Source organism: Sturnira hondurensis, unplaced genomic scaffold, assembly GCF_014824575.4.
Source record: "Sturnira hondurensis isolate 20B ecotype Veracruz unplaced genomic scaffold, ASM1482457v3 Scaffold0006829, whole genome shotgun sequence".
Taxonomy (NCBI): Eukaryota; Metazoa; Chordata; class Mammalia; order Chiroptera; family Phyllostomidae; genus Sturnira; species Sturnira hondurensis.
In genome coordinates, this window is record NW_028079460.1 from 420517 (window position 1) to 436687 (window position 16171).

General features: G+C 52.5%; 2 protein-coding genes across 6 annotated transcripts; both read left to right on the forward strand.

Annotated features, from left to right (window-relative positions):
• Positions 1-308: 308 nt before the first annotated feature.
• SCAMP3 (secretory carrier membrane protein 3) lies at positions 309-5846 on the forward strand. 2 transcript variants are annotated; one of them, XM_037050574.1, is made up of 9 exons: positions 310-567; positions 905-982; positions 1621-1740; positions 1823-1943; positions 3514-3642; positions 4106-4265; positions 4366-4467; positions 5005-5122; positions 5401-5846. In XM_037050574.1, exons 1-9 carry the CDS (start codon positions 502-504, stop codon positions 5545-5547), a joined length of 1041 nt encoding a protein of 346 aa, XP_036906469.1. In that variant the 5' UTR covers positions 310-501; the 3' UTR covers positions 5548-5846. The 2 variants fall into 2 exon arrangements, with proteins under 2 accessions (XP_036906470.1, XP_036906469.1); XM_037050575.1 differs by lacking the exon at positions 905-982 and having other exon boundaries at positions 309-567.
• A 458-nt stretch (positions 5847-6304) lies between these two features.
• ENTREP3 (endosomal transmembrane epsin interactor 3) lies at positions 6305-12175 on the forward strand. 4 transcript variants are annotated; one of them, XM_037050576.1, is made up of 12 exons: positions 6305-7174; positions 7372-7428; positions 7607-7717; positions 7824-7943; positions 8067-8174; positions 8745-8920; positions 9052-9151; positions 9484-9553; positions 9797-10348; positions 10916-10984; positions 11086-11339; positions 11431-12175. In XM_037050576.1, exons 1-12 carry the CDS (start codon positions 6950-6952, stop codon positions 11602-11604), a joined length of 2016 nt encoding a protein of 671 aa, XP_036906471.1. In that variant the 5' UTR covers positions 6305-6949; the 3' UTR covers positions 11605-12175. The 4 variants fall into 4 exon arrangements, with proteins under 4 accessions (XP_036906471.1, XP_036906473.1, XP_036906475.1 ...); XM_037050578.1 differs by having other exon boundaries at positions 8748-8920; XM_037050580.1 differs by lacking the exon at positions 7824-7943.
• Positions 12176-16171: the final 3996 nt, after the last annotated feature.

Below are 16171 nucleotides of genomic sequence, written 5' to 3' on the forward strand. Positions count from 1 at the left end.
GGATAGAACCAGATATCCAGGTTTAAATTTTTTTTTTTTTTAATCACTATTTTCGTTTAAATGGTGTGGTTTGAGGCTCTCGCTACCACCAGTGGGTAGATTCCCGTCATGCATCTGGGGAGACTAGGACGGAACACGGTGCTGACGCCAAGCCTTCTGGGAAGTGTAGTTTGTTAGTGGAAGGGGTCATGTGGGAAAATGGGCGGTACTTGCAAGGAGGACTGGGTTAATGGTGTCCCGGAGGAAAAGGGGCGGTACTTACAAGGGGACGGGGTTGGAGGTGTCACGTGGGGTACTTCCCGCTTTGCCTTTACCCCGAACGCAGGCGCAACCCGGTACTGCTGCAGGAACCCTTGTGGCTCTTCCGGTTGGCTTAGCCAATCTGAGCACAGAAGCGGGGCTGTCCGAGAGGAGGAGAGGGTTCGCTGAGAGTCGCTACCGTCGCTAGTGCTGCCGTAGGGGCACGTAGGGCAGGGGGCGGCCTAGGCCGCAGTTGCAACTATGGCTCAAAGCAGAAATGATGGAAACCCGTTCACCGAGGGCGGCGAACTTGACAACCCTTTTCAGGTGACTTGCGCTGCCCTCCTTTGGGCAACTGGGTGGATTTCTCGGTTCTGGAGGATGGAGTTAACTCACATTCCTATTCGTGACATTTAATCCATGGAAGGGCCACCACGTGGGGGCGATGGTGACTCCAGACCAGTGAGCACCCTTGCGGGGGGGCGGGTTCTGCGCCTGCAAGGAACTGGTACTGGCAGTGAGGGGTGAGGATTTGGAGTAAATGTTGGGATGAGAGCGTGACCCCCAAGGTGCAGTCCTTGGAGCCACAGGCAGTTTAGAAGAGGCCCCTGTGAGTTCCTGTGAGGTGTCAGGTGCCTGCTGAGCCCCAGGTCTCTACCCACAGGACCCAGCTGTGATCCAGCACAGACCCAGCCAGCAGTATGCCACTCTTGACGTCTACAACCCTTTTGAGGCCCGAGAGGTGAGATTCTGAAAAGCGCAAGAGAGCAAGGAAGGAGAGAGTATACCAATAAGCCCACTCTGTCGGGGTACAGGGTGCTTTTCTGCATGCAAAGAAAGGAAGAAACACCATGTTCTTAGCTTCATGAGAGAGAGGCCAGTTGGCCATGGGATGCCTAATTCTTCTGGAGACACCAAGCCAACGACCCATCCAGTTGGAGCTCTAAATGCCTGTCCTGGTGGGACCTGGAACTCAACCAGGCCATAGCCAAGGCTCTGTCTGTCTGGGGAGGCTTGGAAGTAAGTAGAGGATGCACCTGATAGGAGTGGAGGAGAAAACAGAGTCTGCTTAGATGTGCAATTAGAAGGCAATTGATGAAGAGGACTAGACATGTCTGTCTCAGTGGAGTAGGAAATTGAGTTTTAATAAGTTGGGGAAGTAGTGCTTTGAGTCCTGGCTAAGGAATTTGATGTAAGAGGTGAACAGGGCTGCTGCAGCTTGTAAAGGAGTTCTCTGACATAAGAACTAGCTTTCTAACAACTGGGGTGGGGGATTCTGCATTAAGTAATGAGTTCTGGGTCTAAAGGTATTCAGTCAGACCCTGGATTCCTGTGTTGTGATGGGATAGATGATCTGTAAGGTCTTTTTAAACCCAACAGCCACCACCAACCTATGAGCCTCCTGCCCCTGCCCCGTTGCCTCCACCCTCAGCTCCCTCCCAGCCCTCCAAAAAGCTCAGCCCCACAGAACCCAAGAACTATGGCTCGTACAGCAACCAGGTAAACGGTGTGTGGGTGATGGTTGGGAAGTAGGGCCATCCCTGGGGCCCAGGACTCACATGTCTCTGCTCATACTGGACAGGCTTCAGCTGCAGCAGCCAGAGCAGAGCTGCTAAAGAAACAGGAGGAGCTCAACAAGAAGGCAGAGGAGCTGGACCGAAGAGAGCGAGAGCTGCAGCATGCCGCCCTGGGGGGCACATCTAGTAAGTGGATCCATGACAGGGCAGAGAGGAAATCTCACAGTTTCAAAGGAGGAGAAAAAAAACCTAAGAGCATGGGCACTGGAGCCAGATTGCTGAGTTGAAATTTGGGTGCCATCACTTATTAATAGTGAGCTCTCAGGCAACTTACTTAATATTCAGTGCCTCAGTTTCCACACTTGTAAAATAAGGATAAGGTTTGTACCTGTTTGACAGGATTGCTGTGGAAGTTAAACAAGGTCACATATAGGAAGTACCGTGTTTTGCTGTGTGTAATGTGCTCCCGTGTGTAATGTGCACCCACGTTTTTGGCCCGAACTTTAAGGAAAAAATCTCATTTTACAAACTTTTTAATTCAACTTCTTATTTATGTACATTTAGAAACAAAACCTATTACCGTATCCCAGGGTATTATTTTGCATATGGACATCATTATGGCTTTCTAGAGTTATACTTTTTTTTAACATATAAGCATAAGGAGAAGAATTAAAGACATTTATATTGCCCTGGCTGGTGTGGCTCAGTGAATTGAGTGCCAGCCTGCAAACCAAAGGGTCGCCAGTTCAATTCCCAGTCAGGGCATATTCCTGAGTTGCAGGCAAGGTTCCCAGTAGTGGGCGTGCAAGGGGCAACCACACATTGATGTTTCTCTTTCCTTTTCCCTTTCTCTCTAAAAATAAAGAAAATCTTTTTAAAATACTTACATAGTTATGGAATTAGCACTACTGATAAATAATGTGCATCCTTATTTTTCCCTAAAAATTTTGGGCAAAAATGTGAGCATTATACATGACAAAATATGGTACTTGGGCCCTGGCTGGTGTAGCTCAGTGGATTGAGCTCGGGTCTGCGAACCAAAGGATTGTGGTTCGATTCCCAGTCAGGGCACATGCCTGGGTTGCAGGCCAGTTCCTAGCAGGGGACTCATGAGAGGCAACCATATATTGATATTTCTCTCCTTCTCTCCTTCCCTTTCTCTCTAAAGATAAATAAATAAAATCTTTAAAAAATATATGGTACTTGGCACAATGCTTAAAAGTTTTAAATAATAAAATTTTTTTTTCAAAGATTTTATTGCCTGGTTGGTATAGCTCAGTGGGTTAGGCTCCATCCCAGGGACCAAAAGATCACTGGTTCCATTCCCAGTCAGAGCATACGCCTGGGTTGCAGTCCAGGTCCCCGGGTGCAGGCATGAGAGAGGTAACCAGTCAATGTTTTTCTCTCACATAGATGTTTCTCTAGAGAGAAGGGAAGAGAGGGAGAAAGAGGGTGAGAAGTGCCAATGTGTGAGAGAAACATTAATCAGTTGCCTCTCCTATGAGCGCCATCAGGGGACGGGCCCATACGCCAGGTGTGTGCTCTGACCCGGAATGGAACTGGCAGCCTTTCACTCTGCGGGACAATACCCAACCAATTGAGCCACACTGCTCAGGGCTCAGTATTATTTCTATTCCTCTCCTTTATCTCCTTTGACCCAAAGTTGAGACAGAAGAGAGGTTCTAGGGTGGAAGGAGGAAGAAGTGATTCCTTCACTGTTCTCTGCCTCACGTCCTGCTCTTTTTTTGCCTTACAGCTCGACAGAACAATTGGCCCCCTCTGCCTTCTTTTTGTCCAGTGCAGCCCTGCTTTTTCCAGGACATCTCCATGGAGATCCCACAAGAATTTCAGAAGACAGTGTCCACCATGTACTACCTCTGGATGTGTGAGTAGTGAAAGGCCTTTTTGGAGAAAGTGCAGGTAGTAACTTACACACCTTCCTGCCCTGGAGCTCACATACCTAGAACTAAACACTTTACCTGTTTTTAACATTTGAGTTTAAGGCTAATCTTTTTAGGATTACTCTGTTTCCGGGTTACTCCTTTTATACAGTATAGAACTTACTTTCCAGTCTTCTAGCAAATGTGTGTTCTTGCTCTCTCCCCCTCCCTTGTCCTCATGCATAAACGTATTCTGAATCCTTTAAGTGCCATTACAAAGGGGGTTACACATGATTGAGATTTGCTTGTTCTGGCTCCCTGGTGAATTGAGGAATCTGTAAGGGCAGAAGGTAGCTAGGAAGCTCCTTACACTGCCACGTTTGGTGAGGGTTATCAGGCGGGCTTATGTGGGAAAGAGCTCCCATTGCAGTCCAGAAGGGGCCGTCATCTTGCCCCTCCGTCTGTTAGGCAGCACTCTGGCTCTCCTCCTGAACTTCCTCGCCTGCCTTGCCAGCTTCTGTGTGGACTCCAGCAATGGCTCGGGCTTCGGGCTCTCTGTTCTCTGGGTCCTCCTTTTCACTCCCTGCTCCTTCGTCTGCTGGTACCGCCCCATGTATAAGGCCTTCCGGTAAGTTTGGGGGGCCAGGGTCATGGGGGGGTTGAATGGACCCCCACAGTCCACTCCTCCATCCCTAATTCTTCACTTGCCCCAACTTTTCTTCTTGCAGGAGCGACAGTTCGTTCAATTTCTTCGTTTTCTTCTTCATTTTCTTCGCTCAGGATGTGCTCTTTGTCCTCCAGGCCATTGGCATCCCAGGTTGGGGGTTCAGGTCCGTAAGGCTGCCGTCTACCCTCATCCCTTCCTCTGCTGCTCTAGACCGACTCAGGGTCCGGGGTGCGAGTTGTTCAACAAAAGGAAATGTGTTTTTTATCCTTGGAAGGTGCTAGTTTCCTGAGAGAGGACATGTTACCAGGATAGAGCGCCCAGACAGAACTCGAGACAGGCATAGATTGCAGGGAGAAGGTCAATCTGAGAAGGCTTACTGGAGGAGGTGTATGTAATCATGGCTGAAGAGGAGAGGGGGAATCTTCAACAGAAGGGTCTATATTTAGAGTGAAGGTGTCTGGAAGAGAGCTGGGAAAGCTAGGAGCCAGTGGTTCAAAAGCTGGGATTAAACTATGAAGAGAGTGGATGTAGTTTGGGATTATGGTGCATGGAAAACTGCCAGACCGCTAGAGGGGTGGCCCTCGATGGGAGGGGTGAGAACAGGGTCGGTGTGAGACATAACCAGTGGGGAAGTTGGCAAGACAGAGACCCAGCTGTGAACAGTCCGTCTTCACTGCTACGTGCCTGTCTCTCTTTCCAGTGGCTGGATCTCCGCGCTGGTGGTGCTAAAGGCCAACACGGCTATAGCTGTGCTTATGCTGCTGGTCGCTCTGTTCTTCACTGGCATAGCAGTTCTGGGGATTGTGATGCTAAAGCGGGTGAGGGGCTGTGTTGAAGGTGGGGCCAGGAGAGTGAGATCCTGTGTCCCTAGGGCCCTGAGTAGAATATTCGGGAGGAACTGGGGAGGGCCAGGCTGTTGGGTGGCTCTGAGCTAATGGCCCTCTGAGGTAGGGGGAGTGTTTGGGGGTGGGTGTTGGAGGGGAGTCCAGAAGGAAAACCTAGAGCAGCAGGCTGGAGAATGGTGGTGGTGGTGGTGGATTAGAGTGGTGTGACAGTGGCTGGAACTCGCTGTGACTTCTCTGTCCTCTACTTGCAGATCCACTCCTTGTACCGCCGCACAGGTGCCAGCTTTCAGAAGGCCCAGCAAGAATTTGCTGCAGGTGTTTTCTCCAACTCTGCGGTGCGAACCGCAGCTGCCAATGCAGCCGCTGGGGCTGCTGAAAATGCCTTCCGGGCCCCATGACCCCTGACTGGGATGCCCTCGCCCTGCCACTTGAGGGGGCTGACCTAGCCCCCAACCCTGAAGTCTCTGGGACATGGTGAGACATTACTGTTTGATGTCTCCTCTGTAGTGCTCCCCAGCCCCTCAGCTGTGACTGCTGAACCTGACTTAAAGGGGTGGGGAGCCCCCTACTCCACCTACCCCTGCTACTGCTCAGTCAGGCCACAAGGCTGCCACCCCTCACACACCCCAACCAAGCTTCCTTCTGCTGTGCCAAGGCTTCCGTTATTTAAATAAAAAGAAAGTGGAACTGGAACTCATTCCTGTTTCTGGAATTTGTACTGGGGAACTAGGCCTTATGAAAAAGAAAGTGTGACGGAGAATTGAAGTGGAAGCAGAGTGTGAATTCCAGAGGGAAGCTCAGGCCTGGCTTTAGGGTGAATTGCGAGCTGTCCAGGGTGGGGCAGCAGAGCCTGGTGAGACTGGGTGGCTGGCGCAGGAAGGAGGGCGGCGCGGCGGGGCGGGAGTTCACTCTTGGGCGTGGAGTCGGGGAGTGCTGCTCCCCACTCCTCCATTAATGACCGGGTGAGAGCCGCTGTCTCTGCTGGGAACACAATGGGGCCCGCGGCCTTAGAGGTTGGGTGCGGCTCAAGTTGGAGCCCAAAGGGTGGTTGGCTTGGGCCTGGGTCCAGTTAAAGGCTCTAGGCAGATCCGCCTGCCTGCCCCGTCGCTAGCTCCTACCCTCCCCCTTCTTCAGGGTCTGTGGCCACGACTACAACTCCCGGAGTGCATCACGCAGCCACGCCCCTCACACCATCCCATTCCCATCCTCCGCCCTCTGAACCCGCTGCAGCGGGAGCTAGAGGAACGGAGCGTGGTGGGGAGGGGAGCGGTGCGGGCGACTCAGGAGACAGCGCGCCGTGGCCTCCCCACCAGCTGGCCCCGGATCCCATTGGACACTCCAGGGGCACATCGATCGCCCCTCTAGAGTCACCCACGCCGACCCCTTCCCTCTTCTCTAGACTTCTTTGCCATCCTCTCATTTTTACCCTCCCTACCCTTTCCTGGGTTCCCGACCTCCATCCTCTCCTCATTCCTGGACCGGCCCTTCTCGGTGCCCCTCTTCCCTAGGGAGATGCAATGAACCTGTGCCCCGGAGTCCTCCTCGGCATCCTCATCGCCATCCTGGGCACGGTGCCCGGCCAGTGGCGGGGAGGGAGCACTCCGCGGGCCCTCTGTGACATCCTTCCCTTGGCCCCCGCCCCAACTGGAGTCCCTGGGCCAGGGCCCAGGAGACCCAGCCAGGGGGTGGGCTCTAGAGCGAATTGGGTGGAGAGGAGGAAGGACGGGGCCTTGGGCACCTCTGAGATGCTCCCAAGTGGCAGGGGGAGCCGAGTGCGGCGCAGGCAACCAGGAGGCAGGCATGATGCCCTCGCCTAGTGACTCCAGCCGCTCGCTTACCAGCCGGCCCAGTACCTGGGGCCTCACCCACCTCCGCCTCCACCGACCCTGGCTGCAGGCCCTGCTCACACTGGGGCTGGCCCAGGTGCTCCTGGGCATCCTGGTGGTCACCTTCAGCATGATATCCTCCTCCGTCACCACCACCGAGAGCATCAAGAGGTCCTGCCCATCTTGGGCTGGATTCTCGGTGAGTTGGGTGCACGGTTGTTGGGTGGGGGAGGCTCCTTGGGCCCCACCTCTCTACACCAGCTGCCAGTCCAAATCCTGGCCTTTCTTCCCTCTCCTGGTTCTCTCCCTCCTTATAGGGCTGGGTGCACCCTGTGGTGAGGGGCTCACTCAGGTGCTTCCCCTGCCAGGCTAAGCCTGTGCCTACTCTGTCCCCAGCTGGCGTTCTCCGGAGTGGTTGGCATTGTGTCCTGGAAGCGGCCATTTACTTTAGTGGTAGGTGCCAGGGTCTGGTGCCCACTGGGAGGCAGGTGCCCAGCACCTGAGGGATGCCCATATGGCTCTCCAGCTCATGTTGTCCAGCATGAATGTGCGTGAAGGAGAGTGGCTTCCTCCTTGGTGGCTTTCCACTCCTGAGGGTCCCAGCCCTGAATCTGCACCCTCTATTTCCCAGATCTCCTTCTTCTCCTTGCTTTCGGTACTGTGTGTCATGCTCAGCATGGCTGGCTCTGTTCTCTCCTGTAAGAATGCTCAACTGGCCCAAGACTTCCAAGACTGCTCCATGGTGAGATTTGAGGAGGGCGAGCTAGAGAGAACTGGTTGGGGGAGATGTGAGGGATATCTGGGTCTGTCCTGACTCAGTCTGCCTCACCCTCCCCACTCCCACTCAGGAAGGAAAGGTCTGTCTGTGCTGCCCCTCCATTTCCCTCCTCCGGCCCTGTCCAGAGTTAGGGCAGGGACTAAAAGTTGTCCCTAACTCCACCTGTGATGAAGCCCGAGGGGTGCTTAAGGTGAGCATGCACCCCCACACACACCCATTCTGGCTTCCTGGGGTCCTCAAAGGCCCAGAACATGTGGGATTTACCCCTTCCCAGTCCCCTCTTACACCCCTCTTTTTCTCTTTCCGTTCCCAGAACCTGCTCTTCAGTGTCTGTGGGCTCACCATTTGTGCCTGCATAATCTGTAGCCTCTCAGCTATTATCTGCTGCATCCAAATCTTCTCCCTGGACCTTGTGCACTCGGTGAGAAGGGAGCTGGGGTCAAGGCCAAGCAGGTATAATGGGAGGGAGCAGGGGTGTGTGGGCTGGGACTGGGGCTCAGGGGGTTGGTTGGTTAAGTACAGTGCTGGCTTCTGAGCACTAGAGGTTGTGGATCACCTATTGGAAATGTCTGCTGTTGTAGGGATGTGCCAAGGGGGTGAGGAGGGGAATGACTGGTAGTAAGAGAAGTACGTAATGCCAGTCCGGGGCTGGGAGAGGGGTCTTTAGAGTGTGACTAAAAGTTGGGTGGAGTCAAGAAGATCCTAGACGGGGGCTGGGGATGAAGGGTTAATGTTCTGGTGAGGACAGAGAGCGGGTGGTGATTCTGGGTGCTGATGGAATCATAAAGAGGGGGAATTTTTAGATGGGCGGGGCCAGAGATGGTCCTGGGTGGGGGCAGGGTTAGAAAAGGAGCTGGTTTGGACTGAGGGAGGGACCAGAACTCAGCTGCTTTGAGGGGGCGGGGCCAGAAACATGTACATGAGCTGGGAGTGTGGGAGCCAGGGAACCATCTTCCCAGAAACCAGGCTTGCTGACCTGCTTGCTCCCCAGCAGCTGGCCCCTGAGCACTCAGTCTCAGGTCCCCTGGGGCCTCTGGGCTGTACGTCCTCGCCCCCAGCCCCTCTCCTACACACCATGCTGGACTTGGAGGAATTTGTACCGCCTGTGCCCCCACCTCCCTACTATCCCCCAGAATACACCTGCAGCTCAGAAACAGACGCACAGAGGTGAGGCCTGGTGAAGTCCTGCTGGGGAAACTGAGGAAGGGGAAGGGGGTTTCAGCTGTAGTTTGTGTTGGTGGGGGAGATCTTTGTGGAAGGTCCCCTCCAGGCTTTGACCATCTCCCTTTTCCCACCAGCATCACCTACAATGGCTCCATGGACAGCCCAGTCCCCTTGTACCCTACCGATTGCCCCCCTTCTTATGAGGCTGTCATGGGGCTACGAGGAAACAGTCAGGTGAGAGCAGGACTTAGTTTGGGCCAGGGAACTAGGGCTAGAGCATGAGAAGCTGAGTGAGCTACAGTCATTGGGTAAAGATAATATGTCTCATGATCGTATAACATGAGCACACCCACGGTCATGTTTGATCTCCCCTAGAGCATGGTGTGGCCGGTCGGGGAGGAAGTATTATCTCTACTTTACAGATATGGAAACCAAGGCCCACATAAGTGACTTATACCGAGGGACAAAGCTGGACAAGAGTCTAGGTCTCCAGAGTTCTGTCCTGCACATGGGGGTGTCCATATCAGTGTGCAGGGCTGGACCCCTGACCTTGGTGTCTTCTGCAGGCCACTCTGTTTGACCCTCAGCTTCATGATGGCTCCTGCATCTGCGAGCGAGTGGCCTCCATTGTAGATGGTGAGCAGGAAGTGGGGAGGGTAGACAAAGGCTGGCTGCCTGGGACAGCAGAGAAGGGGGAGACAAAGCTGAGTTGATGGCATGTGGACCAGCGAGGGTGGTGGCTTCTTGGAGTCCTGGATTTAACTGTCTCCTTTGAGATAAAACTGGAGACAGAGTGGCCCTCCAGAGGCTGGGCCTGAGAAAAGAGGAACTGCCTATGCCGTTGGGCTGGTGCTACCCAGCGCCCCCTGCTGCCCACAGTGTCCATGGACAGCGGGTCTTTGGTGCTGTCAGCCATTGGCGACCTCCCCGGGGGCTCCAGCCCGTCGGAGGACTCATGCCTGCTGGAGCTGCAGGGCTCCGTACGCTCCGTGGACTACGTGCTCTTCCGCTCCATTCAGCGTAGCCGCGCAGGCTACTGCCTCAGCCTGGACTGCGGCCTTCGCGGCCCCTTTGAGGACAGCCCTCTGCCCCAGCGGCCCCCGAGGGCAGCCCGTTCCTACTCCTGCTCTGCCCCGGAGGCCCCACCCGCTCTGGGTGCCCCCACTTTGGCCCGCAGCTGTCACAGGCTGGAGGGCTGGCCGCCTTGGGTGGGACCCTGCTTCCCAGAGCTAAGGCGGAGGGTCCCCAAGGGTGGCAGCCGGCCAGCTGCAGCCCCTCCCACAAGAGCCCCGACCCGCCGCTTCAGCGATAGCTCAGGTTCCCTCACCCCACCGGGGCACCGGCCTCCTCATCCGGCTCCCCCCCCACAGCTGCTGCTGCTGCTGCCACGGTCCCATAGTGACCCAGGCATCACCGCCTCCAGCGACACTGGTGAGCACTTCCCCCACTCCACCACCACTACCAACAAGGTTCAGGAAAGGGCAGGCCCTGGGAGTTAGAAGGCCAGCGATGGCCACCAGGATCTGGGACACTGTTGAGGTCCATGAAGAGGATGAAAGGTGAGTTCACTCCTGTGGTGGACAGTTCGTGAGTGCTGACCTCTTAGAAACAACATCAATAACCTCATGGCTATTTGAAAAGAGAACGATTTGTTCTGTGAAACCAATTCCACAGCTCACAGCTTGGGCCACTTACCAAACCTCAGTTTCTCACCTATAAAATGGGTATAACAATAGTACTTCCTCCATAGGTACTATAAATGTACTGGGAAATGAGCTAATGCAGGTAAAATGCTCAGCGCAAAAAGCACTCATTATCACCATTATGTGCCAAGTACTGGGGAGGATGCTGCTGCTAACGATACTAACGATGCTGCCTTAGTCCTGTCTTGGAGAACTGTACCATCTCTGGGCTTGACTTCTCACAGGAAGCGGGTAGGATGGGTGGGTGTGTCCACTGGGCACTTCCATTCAGTCCCTGGCTCCCTCTCCTCCCCAGCTGATTTCAGGGATCTTTATACCAAAGTGCTTGAGGAAGAAGCTGCTTCTGTTTCCTCTGCAGATACAGGTCAGGCGTGTGGTTAATGCCCAGGGGTTGGGAGTGGAGGAAGTGCTGCCTAGCCCTCTGCTCCTCCCACCCACCCACTCTACCTCTGTCTCTCTCTCCAGGGCTCTGCTCTGAAGCCTGCCTCTTCCGTCTAGCTCGCTGCCCTTCCCCCAAGCTGCTACGTGCTCGTTCTGCCGAGAAACGACGACCTGTTCCCACCTACCAGAAAGTCCCCTTGCCCTTGGGCCCTGCACCTGCCCATTCACTGGGGGACCTAAAAAGCAGCTGGCCAGGCCGGGGCTTGGTCACTCGTTTCCTGCAGATGTCCAGGAAAGCCCCGGACCCCAGTGAAAATGGAGCCCGTGGGCATAAGCAGGTAGGCGTTAGGGAAGCCTGGGAAGATGCCCAGGAAAGCCTGGAACTTCAGGTTGGGCCACAGTGATGTCCTCTCCTATGTCCCCCTTCAGGTGCCCCAGAGCCCTTGCGGACGACCAGGGCGAGAGAACCTTCATCTTCGAAGCTGTGGGGATCTGAGCTCCAGCTCCTCCCTGCGGCGCCTCCTATCTGCCCGCAGGCTGGAGCGTGGTACCCGCCCACACAGTCTCAGCCTCAATGGGGGCAGTCAGGAAACGGGGCTCTGATGTGGGCTTCTTGCTACCTTGAACAGATCCAGATGAATGCTGGGCCACAGGCACCAGCTGGTCGGGACCAGCAGCCTGCAGCATTCCTTGCACTGGCTGACACAAAAAGAAACCTGCTGTACACCCCCAAATCATCCCTTTCCCTCCTACCTCTGGAGGGCTCCTTCTGCTTGCCTCTGCTCCTCTGGCCTGGGAGAGCTTCTGTCACGTACTGCATGAGTAATCAGGCTGTTGGGGGAGATACTCTGCTTACAGCGTTGGAGAAAGAAAGTAATCAAGTCCTACCCTGCAGCATGAGAGTAGCTCTCTGATTTGCCAGGGGCATTATAGCCAGAACAAGGCATGTCCCAGGTATTTAAACATAAGGGGCCGTATGCCTGTGCAATTGGGTGGTGAAGCATGAAGAGTCTTAAAAATCTGGGTGGCTTCTCAGCTCTGCCACCTGCAGCTGCATGACCTTGGGCAAGTTATTTAACCTTAATTTCCTGACCTGTAAAACATTGTGAGGACAAATGTTTGTAAAACTCTTAACACTACGTAAGCCTTCAATAAATTTCAATTTTCCCCTTCACTTCTGGGAAATTTTGTTCCAGCATCTTGCATAGATGAAACTCTCTCAAGACTTACATTTTCTTCCAGCTGCCACGCTGTATCTCTGCTCCTTTGCATGGGAGAACATTCTCTTCTTCCCTGCACCTCCTCACCCGTTCCACTGCTCTTCCCAGGCACTGCTCTTGATAAAGTTTCCAGCAACCAAAAGGTGACCATTTCTCAACCTCAAAAAAGCACTTACCCAGAAAATCAGTATCTTTCCTCTTGACTTTTTCCCTCTCTTGTCTTTGAGGATGCCATGTTCTCCTATTTTTTCCCCCTACTTTACTCTCTTGGTATCCTTTGCAGCTTTTACACCCCCAGCTGTACTACTTAACACCAGAAGCCCCCAGGGCTCCCTCCTTGGCTCTTTTCTATTTTCACTTTGCCTGTAAATGATTCTATGAAGACCCATGGCTTAAATACTACCTATGTGTTCATGGATAACTCCCTCCTTGACCTCTCCATGGGCTCAAGTCTCCAACTTGACATCTCTGCTTGGATGTCCAATGGGCCTCTCAACCTCAACATGGCCACAGCTGGACTCTTGATTCCCACCCCCAGCACCTGGTCCTCTTCCACTGTTCCTTCTCAAGAAGTGGCATCACCACTCAGCCAGCTGCATATTCCAAAAGCTTGGGACTCAGCCTGATTTCTTCTTTTCTCTCATTCAACATACCTAATTCTATCCTGAAATCATCCCTGTATCAACAGCTACGTAGTTCAAGCCACCAATTTCTGTCAGCACCTGAATCGATCTATTTCCTCGTTTCCTAATGATCCATTCTCCACTCAGTAAAATAAGAAACCATGTCACCCTGGCTGGTGTGGCCCAGTGGATTAAGTGCCAGCTTGCAGACCGAAAGGTTGCTGGTTTGACTCCCAGTCAGGGCACATGCCTGAGTTGCGGGTCAAGTCCCCAGTAGGGGGCTTGTGAGAGGCAACGGATCACTACTAATTCTCTAGCACATCATGTTTCTCTCCCTCTCTTTCTCCCTCCTTTCCCCTTTCTCTAAAAATCAATAAATGAAATATTTAAAAAAAGAAAGAAATGACACATCAAGGTTCCACTAAAATCTAATGTCTTCCCATTAATATTAGAATAACCTACAAACTCCCTCTGAGACCACAGCCACAAGGGCCTTTGTACCTGCTCTTTCCCAAGCACTAAACGTTCTGGCCTATGGCTATTGCCCGCACCTAAGCCAAATTTGGATCTTCATTCCATTCCCACCTTCCTACTAAGCAATGTCCAGTAATTTTATCACACTGCCATTTTGTTTTGAACACTTACCACTATCTGAAATTACCTTGTTTTTGTCTGTGTCCTCCTGTAGAATATGAGGCCCAATTTGCTCACTGCACTCAGCCTTACGCTTAGTAGGGCCTTAACAAACTCAAGTTGCTGATATGGCAGAGCGGGACCCTATGATTTGGGGGATGGCTGCGGTACCCTACTCCGAAGGAAAGGGCGCTGCCCACAGATGGCGTCAGCCTGCAAGGCTTCTTGAATAATTAACCATCATAACAACCCCGCCTCAGGGAAGGTTGGGGTGTGGCCAGGATGGCAAAATAAGGTAGCAGGACGTGAAGCCTGGGTTCCCAACAGGGCATCATCTGGGCACTGAACGTTCCCTACTCTGAGTGGCCCAGAGAAGGAAGCTCAAGAACTCTTCTTAGCTTCCAGGGGCCGCACTCCTTGAGGGAATTCTCTCCCTCACACCACCCAGCCTCCCTTTCTCCCTCTACACGGCGTGCTGCCCCGTGTATGTCAAGGCGCATGCGCGTTCCACGACTCTATTTCCCTCCAAGTGTTACCGAACAAAGGGTCCGAGGGGGGGGCAATACTTGGCCCACCGAGGGATGCCAAAAACTGCTGCAGAAAATAGGGACCCCTCCCAAGGACGATACACTAAAATCTTAAGGTCCTTCTGTCCGCCGCCAATTGGAAACACATCTCTCAATGCCAGNGCTGCCCCGTGTATGTCAAGGCGCATGCGCGTTCCACGACTCTATTTCCCTCCGAGTACATCCCAAATATGCTTGCGCGCCATCTGGGTTACGGCTGGTCGGAGAGAGCCGTTTGTTCCTAGAAAAACCGATAATAACGTGCTGAAGGGACCTGCGACCCACCTCCTGACCACTAAAGGTCTACCTTCCTAAGCGAGGCCCCGCCCCACTGGCCCTGAGCTTCTGGCGCTGTAGGTCGCTTCTTCGCTTTCACAAGCGATTCCAAAAAATCGCTAGCCCCGCCCACCCTGCTTTGTAGACTGCCGTGGGATTTCCCTTCGCCTCCAGTTGGGGTTGCTGTTTTACTTCGCCCACAGTAGGCCTATGGATGTGACACCATTGGACATCGTATGGATCTTAACTCTCCCCTCCCGGCGTTTGCACTTTACCTTTTTATCAGCATTACTTGTAGTTTACTAATGATAAAAATTTCGAATTCTCCTCTATCCACTTGCTTATTGAGGGGTGGAGTGGATGGAAATAAGGTCCGCGTAATTTATCTATTCTCCAACCATTCGACAAACGCTCACTGGTACCAGACTAGTGCCAGTCTCTATGCTATTACCGGGGATTCGACCATTGGGGATGGGAAGGGAGTGAGGACAGAGCTGGATGTACCCTACCGGGCAGCAGGCAAACCAATTAGCAGGGCACTGAACGCTATTACTGACATTAAACCACTTCTGCAATTAATTGTGATAACAGCTACAAAAGAGGTATAAGGCTATGAGCTTGTGTTACAGGAGTGTTATGTGTAGAGGGAGAGAATTTTTGGAGAAAATGATGTCTGAGATGGATTCTGAAAGATGAATAGGCATTAACTAGGCTAAATGGAGGTGAAGAGTGATGTATACTGGAGGTGCCTTTACAAGCACTCTGAGGTATGGATTTAGAACAAGGGGCAAGTCCATGGCAGACTGTAATTGGCACCTCCCCACCTACCGTCTTATTTCTATACAGCAGCCAAAATGATCTTAAAAATATAAATCAAAGAAAACTCTAAGACACCACGAAAAAATATATATATATAAATCTGACCTTGTCACTTCTCTGCATCAAACTCTCCAGTGATTTTCCATCTTAGGACAAAATTCAGGCTCCTTACCATGTCCACCCAGGCCTACAGAATCTGGCCCCCAACTTTCTTTTCTAAATTCATTTCTTACAATTATCCCCATCACTGGTTCTAACACTCCCAACCCCTTTATCTTGCTTCACAGTTCTCAGGGGCTACATGTGAAATTATGTAGGTTTGTTGTTGTTGTCGTTTTGTCTATCAGCCACCAGGACATAAACTCCATACAGCCAGCAACTTTATAATCTTACTGCTGTGTCTACAGGATCTAGAACAATGCCTGGCACATAGTAGATGCCTGGTTATAATTTGTTGAATGTGTGACTCGGTCTGGCTTGTGTAGCTCAGTGGATTGAATGCTGGCCTGTGAACCAAAGGGCTGCAGGTTTGATTCCCAATCAGGGCACGTGCCTGGGTTACGGGCCCGGGCCCGGTGGGGGGTGCATGAGGGGCACCTGCATATTGGTGTTTCTCTCCCTCTCTCTCCATCCCTTCTTCTCTAAAAATAAATAAATAAAATATTTTTAAAATAAAAAAAAAGGAATGTGTGATTTGGGAAGCACATAGCAAGGGTGACTAACCCAGTCAGGAAAACGGTATTGATGGCAGTAATACTAAGGCTGAGACTGTAATGATGAAAAAGGAGAGTTATTCATTTTTTTCAAGAGAAGAGAAGAAAGTGCTAATGGCAGGGAGGAGAGCAGAGGCAAGATGCAATATAGCCTGTAGGAGGAATTGGGACTGGAGGTGCATGTGCAGATGTGAGAAATGAGGGTGGAACAAATATTCCATAAGCCCTCTCAAAGGCAGTGTGGCGCCGTTGAAGGATTTGGGGACGGAGAGTGGTAGGTTCAGAATTTATATTTTAGTTTGACTCCCCAGTTCTTCTCA